The 7774-nt window shown below is 38.1% G+C and overlaps 1 protein-coding gene across 3 annotated transcripts in view; it reads left to right on the forward strand.

The window, feature by feature from the left end:
* Window positions 1–7774, forward strand: part of ARHGEF7 (Rho guanine nucleotide exchange factor 7) — a 106091-nt gene that overhangs the window by 19008 nt on the left and 79309 nt on the right. For all 3 annotated transcript variants that reach the window (XR_006679461.1, XM_004704306.3, XM_045283932.1), the window contains exon 4: window positions 2455–2543. Coding sequence is in view for 2 of the 3 variants with exons in the window: in XM_004704306.3 (XP_004704363.2) it covers window positions 2455–2543 (89 nt within the window). In the remaining variant the exon portion in view is untranslated. The remainder of the gene's footprint in view (window positions 1–2454; window positions 2544–7774) is intronic.

Genomic DNA, 7774 nt, shown 5'->3' on the forward strand with positions numbered 1-7774 from the left:
GGTGGGTTGTCAGTAAAATGTCCAAACAGATCAGTCCTTAAATAGTTTGGAATTTCATCTGGAAGTTGGAAGTTAACATTCCTCCAGATTAATATAGTATGTGAGCACTCATCAAAACATCTATGCACAGTGGAAATACACTGTATGTCAGCTTTGCAGTTATCTTAATTAGCACCCCCGATTTCTAGGAAACGTCTCAATCAACTTGCGAAGTTGTTTTGGCTCCGCATTGTGTGGCTAATTGCCACCACGTTGATCCCAACTGCTGGCACCCTCATGTATGCAAGAGTAGAGCTCTGCTCCATAGCCTTTTCAAGACTGGCCTTTTGGAAGTGGAAAGCCAGGCCTGTCTTCTGAGACACTTGTAAATGAATTTGAAGCATCAACCTTTCAAATAATAGCCAAGTGCTTAACTATTTGTGGCACCTAGCGACTCCGTAATGCCAACATGTAATCCTAACAGTAGGGCAGAAGAGCTCAGCTTACCTGATGAAAATAGAGATCTCTTATTCTTCCTCTCCTTACCTCTGGTCTCTCACAACAGGGATCCCCTACGTATTAAACTATTATCTTCCTGTTAATAACTACCTCTATAACTTGTTGCGGCATATCTAGATGTCCCCGCTTTGATTTATTTATTTTAAACATTAAGTTATGACTTTTAATATAAAAGGAAATTAGCACTCCAAGATTATTCTTCTCTCTTCCCCCCTCCTTTCAAGTCTGTTCTTTGTACTTTTATTATGTTCCTAAGTTGATTTCCTCAATTGGTAATGCTGGCTAGTATACTTAAATTCTTAATTTGTATTTCACGGATATATGGCAGTTATTCTTGATTTGCATCACTTGGTGAACTGAGAACTTGACTTTATTTAACATTTTGCCTTTGATAGCTACATTTTTAATATTATATTTCCAAATCTGTTAATAAGTACATTTGCTTTTAAAACCACTACCAAGATCTGTTCAACCCTAATGACTGCTGTTGTGGGACTGGGGGGTCTAGCAATGGGAAATGGACAATAGTCCTGCCCTTAGTAGAGCTTCCATGAGGCTCTAGGAAGAGAAGAGTAGGTGGAATAAACAATAGAGCAGCCATTTTCTGTGTTCTCTGCTAGCATGAAACAAGAAATTAGGAGGCAGTATTTGTATAAAATCTAGCGATCTAGAGGCCTAAAAACCACTTGCACTGTGTCAGTCTTATTTGGTTCACGATTCAAATAAGTTGACTATAAAAAGACATTATAATAAAAAGCAATGGGAAATTTGAATATAGACTAAGCACTAGATAATGGGTTATTAATAATTTTATTATATGTGCTAGTAGCATGATGATAGTGTTTTAAAGGTGGACACTGAAGTATTTATGTCTCTGGCAGCCCATGGCAGCCATGGAGAATCAGTCAATCCATCAAAATATCACACACACATCCAGAGAGCTGTGCAGTTTTAAAAATCTGAATCCTTAATGTAATTGTGACAGCTTTAAATTATGTGCCTGCTGTAGAGGTTCTTAGGGAGATGTGTTTTATGAGTGGAGGGTCTTCAGTGGTCTAGCACTTCGCTGGGTGTATTCAAAACTGTAAATCTGCTTTCTCTCTTTGAATGCTCATTGCTTATTGATATGCTGATAAGAATTCAGTTTGTTCAGTTATTTCTACACTGTATTCATTCCAACCCATGCTCTTAGTTTCCCGATTTTTGTGCTTGTTTGGTGTGTCTTTATCGAGTTCATATGCATGACAGTTCGTTTAAGCCTTGAAGCAATCTCTGCTTTAGAAAGACCTGCATTCAGATTGAACTGAATCCCTATAACATTCTCCAGAATTGTGAATTTCTATTTTTCATATCATTACATATGTACTTTTTTCTGTTATTTTAGTAATGCTTCATATTTATTATGCTTATTAGCTGTGCATATAGCTAAGAGGTTCTTTCTTTCACTGATGGTAAAGAACATAGGCTGTCTTAGAGATGTTCCAGTCTGAAATCGGGTGAAAGGGATGAGTAATGTCCTCATGAATGAGCTGTAATTAATACAATTGAGAACGATGTGAGGTTTAGTGCATCTTTTAGCTACTTGGAGGCCCCTTCTTTGTTACATGTTTGGTTACTTATTTGAGGTTGATGGGAGAGGAGAGCGGGCATGTATGAGGGTCCCATGTTCTAATGAGTTCTTGACCTCTATTGTTCATCGGTGGGAAAATGAAGCCCTATGCTCCCTGGAAATTTTACAGCTTTGAAAACCCTGTGCAGGATAGCTATGAGTTGGAACTGACTCAATGACAATGGGGTTTTGGTTACTGTTGTTGTTGTTTTTTATCATTTTATTAGGGGCTCATACAACTCTTATCACAATCCATACACACATCAATTGTATAAAGCGCATTTGTACATTCATTGCCCTCTTGGTTACTGTTGATGAAGTAAAACTGCATTAAATTTTTATTTCAGAGAAACCTGTGTCTCCCAAGTCAGGAGCATTGAAGAGCCCTCCTAAAGGCTTTGATACGACTGCAATTAATAAAAGCTATTATAATGTGGTGAGTAATCTTACAAGATTTTAAGAATATATTTTAAATGTCTCAAAAATTTGACCATATAGGTAAACTATCTAGACAGAAGTAAGAAGTACAAATCACCCATTATCTGTCAAACTGATAGAACCTCCTAAATGTTCATGTATTTTTTATGTTGGAAATGATAATAACTATATGGCAGCTCAACAATTGGTACATGTACAGTTGGTGGCATTGCTTATATTGTTCAAGTTGTGTAATTATTCTGACTGTTCTTTTCCAAATCATCCCACCACTAACAAAGACTCAGTGTTCTGGTAAGCAAAAACCCACCCCTTTCTCTCCCTCCCACCTCTGCTGACGAGTTACAGTAACCCTAACGAGTTACTCTCTTGGGACCTCACAGGGGGCAGTTCTATCCCGTCCTATAAAGTCACTGAGTTGGAAGCAACGCAATAGCAGTGAATTTGTGTTTTTGAGGTTTTTTTGGCTTGGTTGTCATACATATGGAATTGCGCCTTGCCATTGCCGCATCATTTTTTTACCGATACCATTATAAGGCTGGAAAACTGAGACTGTGTAAAGTGTGTACTGTGGCAAAGGTAGTGGTTCATGCCTGCTAGTGTCTGGGAGAAACACGAGGCTCCTGTTCCTGCGCAGATGTGCTATCTTGGGACCCTCTGCAGGACTGCTGGGAGGCGGACTATGCGCGTTACTTGCCATGACAGGTAGTCCTGAGTTGCTAACTTCCAGCTCATATACAACCTGTAGCTGAAGCCAATCCCATCCCAAAGCCTTCATATGAAGACTTTGATGTACATACAGTGGTTTATAATAGTAGAGAGGTACCAGTTGGCCATACACATGAAAACACTATTATCACTTCATCATTATGTTAGATGTTTTAGTGTACCTTGAAATAGTTAATGTTTTTATACATAGGAAGGTGTACTATATATTAACACAAATATTTGACAAACTGGCATTAGATACAAACACCATTAAATTATGCCTGCTTACCCACAAATTCAAATTAAAGATAGAATTAGGAACAAAACCATTTGCAATCTGGAAACTTCCTGAGTATCAGGGAAACACCTTAGTACATCTTTACAGTTTCTGGTTTGTTTTGCATTCAGAACTGCTTCCTTGGATTAGTGTGTGTATTTGTATACATAAAGGAGCTTTGGCAGTAAAAATGACTGGGCACTCAGCTGTGGAATGGAGAGGTTAGTGGTTCAAACCTGCCTCGCTGCTGTGCAGGAGAAAGACCTGGTAGTTTGCTTCCTTGAAAAATACTGTGGGGTGAGGGGTGGGGGTGCCTCTAAGGCAGTTAATTCTCTGTCTTTAGGGATTGCTATTAATTGGGCTAGATTTGAAAGTGTGTGTGCATGTACGTATATCTTAAATGACAAAGAATTAGAGGGAGTGGGTCAAGATTGTAAATTAAGACAAACATTTTGAAATCCCCAAACTTGCTCCATTTTGAAAAACTTAAAATGAACTGTTTAGGTGCTTAAAAATACTTGTGAGCCTTCAAATGTGGAAATGTAAAAACATCTAAGAGTTTTACGCAGTAATGCAAGGTGTTGCAAAAAGTTAAAGGAAACATCTCGTTATCTTTCAATTTTATTTTTCCACAAACTTTTTGAAATACCCTTTAAGGCAGATTTGTATAGATTTCTGAAAACAATTCAAGTAATTTTACTTCCTGAAATCCATGCTGGAAAAATAATCTGAAATGTATGTACTCAGATGTTTGGACATAGGCATTTTCATAGGATTTATTTGTTCCAGTAGTAGGTTGCACACAGCCTAGCAGTACAAGACTGGTTAACACAAGAACGCAGCCAGTGTTACATCCGTTTGTAGTTATTAAAAGTGCATATGAGGCTCTAATATATATGCCTTTTCCTGTAGAAAGAATAAAAACTGCATTGGAAATATGATCTAATTAATTAAAAAGAAAGTTGGCATTGAAAATAGAACTGCACTAGAATGGTTGTTTTTTGAATAGCAGAATGAGTATGGATTTATTTCCTTCATGCTTCTTTAATTATCTAGATTTAAAAATTTCTGTCACGGATATTGTTTTTCCATTTAGCAAAACATGCAACAATAGGTTGTTTTGTCTTTCTGAGGATGCAGGTGACAATGATTTGGAAATGCTACTTTGACCACAGTCTAGCACGCATTGGTGACGGAGAGAGAAGTTTTAAGGGTTAGGAAACTATAGAACATGGGCAGGAGACAGTGGCCTCTGGACTAATGAAGGACAATGGAAAGAAGAAAATAAAAGTATTTTAAGTAAAACGTTTGTATTTTGTGACAAAACCAACTACCACTATTAACGCTTATTTTTTTCATGTGCGTACTAGTGGATTTAAATCTGTTCTCATTGTCTTAGGTAAATGAGTGATTAGTATTGCCCTTATTTTAAGTAGTAAACTAGGATCAAGGTTGTGTGGCATAGTGGAAGGAGAATACACTTTGTATTTAATCTGGCCCAAGTTACTATTATCTTGTATTCTTGGGGGTAAGCCCTTTTAACTCCTTAAATTGTAATTAGCTTATTTGTAAAATGAGCATAATAATAATTGCTTTGTAGTATCATTAAAAGGATTAGTTGATTGACTATAGAGTATTTAGCCTTTAAGTATTGGTTATTTTAATTGGTATTGGGATGAAACCAGTCGTATATAATCTACTGTCCACAATACAGATGGACATTCTGTGGTGTGGATGTTGTGCAAACACTTGTATTTTAGTCTGGTTCTGATTTTCATCTTCACTCGTGATCGTCGGTGTGTGTGGTGAGAGGAATTTAGTTTTTTTATGCATGATCCTCAAGTCACATCATTAGCAATGTCTCCGTGTCTAACAGATTACTCTTGGATTTTTGTTAGCTTTGTAACTTTGAATGGAGCCACACCTTAACAGAATGGAAAATTGTGTTTGTTAGTTTTAGAAGATTGTCGTGATTGTAGAGGAGGACATGCATAAATCCTGTGCAATAAATCACATGCTCTGGCGTCCTACTTTTATATGTGTGACTTCAGAGTAGATACTTTGCCTCTCACTGCTGCTATCATGACTTTTGCGGCATTTGGAAGTCACGGTGCACATAGTGGCAATATTTTCAAAGGAAAATTAAACAGAGTATGCCCTCAAGAGATATGTAATACCCAAGACTGGATGCTAATACCTCTAAGGAGAAGCATAGATTGTCCACAAAAACGTTTCAGATGGAAAAGCCAGTTCATATGTAAGCCAGTAACAGGTATTTACTCTGACTGTGAAAACATGTATTACAGGCTTTATGGTACTGTAGTAGTACCCTGTTGGGCCGCCAAACACAAGAGGAGCAGTTCAAAGCCATTCGTCTTTCTGTGGAGGATGGTGTTTTCTATCCCTGTAAAAACAGCTGTTTTCAACTTGTGGGTCATGACTCCTTCGGGGGTCGAATGACCCTTTCACTGGGGTCTCCCGATTTGTAACAGTAGCAAAATGACAGTGATGAAGTAGCAACGAAAATAATTTTATGATTGGGGTCTCACCAGAACACGAGGAACTGTGTTAAAGGGTTGCTGTTTTAGGAAGGTTGAGAACCAATGTTGTAAAGAGTTACTTTCTCTGAAACCCACAGGGACAGTTGAACCCTGCCCTGTAGGGGTCATTACGAGTCAAAATTTACTGAATGGCCATGAGTTTGTTTGTTTGACAATTATAAGTTTGACATCACAGTCACTTCATATACAAGGTACACGAGTTACACATTTTGAGTGCAAAAAGCTGTTGGAGTTTTTACATTCCATTCTCTAATCAGAATTTTTCTGAACTCTGTTATATTCAATTGGGTGTTCCCAAATGGATATTATGCCGCACATGACTGTAGTTATAAACATTGAAAGCCTGATGTATAATTGATAGTACTATGCCATTCTGTTTACAAGCAGGTATCATAGTAGCTTTTGAGGGCTACCTGTGGGATCTGTATTCAAGGATGAGGTGATACTATAATTAAAGCAAAGCTGTTAGTGACATGCTTGGGCATGATGGGTTTGACAATGAGAACATTAACTGTATCTGCAGAATGCTAACAGACATCTTCCCTGATAGGAATAAGAGAGAATGCTTTGATTGTAAGTTCTAGATGGCTCAGCCTTCGAGAAATTGGAAGATCTTTTAGTTACCTCTTTTAGGGAGTGAAATGTTTCCTTATTTATTGTTGGAAAATGAGATTTTCTGATGTCTGAGAAGCTACAGGCCCACATGAGTTTACATGGTCATTGGTACATTATAGTTTTATTTTCTGATATTATTGATATTTTGATGTTATTGTATGTCTTTATTCTTTATATCTGAGGAAAGTAAATTGTTCTATTACCCATGCCAAATATTTGGCAAAGGCAGACTTGCTTTTGTCTTTTAAAATACTGCAAGTGTGATATAATAGGCAGTACTCACTAGTTTAGTAGGAGTCCTGGTGGTGTAGTGGTTTACCTGTTGGGCTGCGACCCTCAAGGTCTGCAGTTCAAACCCACTAACCTGCTCCTAGGCAGAAAGATGAATGTGACTTTCTACTCATAAAGAGTCAGAAACCCAGGGAATTGGTCTACTTTGTTTTATATATATAGGGTCACTAATAGAATTGACTAGATGGCATTGAGTTTTGGTTTAATCGCTAGTTTGAATCCCAATGCATTTTTTAAATTTGCACATGTGTTTAATAAAATGTCACCGCAAACTTTCGTGGATACTTCCTATGCGCCAAAGAACAGAGCATATTCGTTGCACCTGCTCTTTTGTTCACTTTCTCCTTGCTCATTGAGTAACTTGAAAGTCCTCACCTGACTCTTTGCCCCAGAGTCCTTTTCCTCAGTGATCCTAAGGGACAGAGTAGAACTGACTTGGCGTGTTTCCAAAACTGTAGATCTTAGTTGGGGTCGAAAGCTCCATCTTTCTTCTGCAGTAGAACCGGTGCTTTGAACTGCCGACCGTATGGTTAGCAGCCCCGTCCATAACCCATTTTGTCACCACAGCTCCACCGCCTTAAACCTGATGGATCCCAAAGTGGGTGATAGCAGATATCTACACATTGTCTTGGATTATGGGCTATAGCACAAGTTTCTTATTGCCAGGGGGCATGAAAAAAATTTTATTTTCCTCTGAAAAAGGGAACAGTAGGCCAAATAAGTGTAGGAGCCTTCACTGGAGATCCTCTTGCAGAGGGGTCTCGGGGAGGAGATGAGCCA

This window comes from Echinops telfairi, unplaced genomic scaffold, assembly GCF_000313985.2.
Source record: "Echinops telfairi isolate 266 unplaced genomic scaffold, ASM31398v2 ScPeMD7_7467;HRSCAF=8505_1, whole genome shotgun sequence".
Lineage (NCBI taxonomy): Eukaryota > Metazoa > Chordata > Mammalia > Afrosoricida > Tenrecidae > Echinops > Echinops telfairi.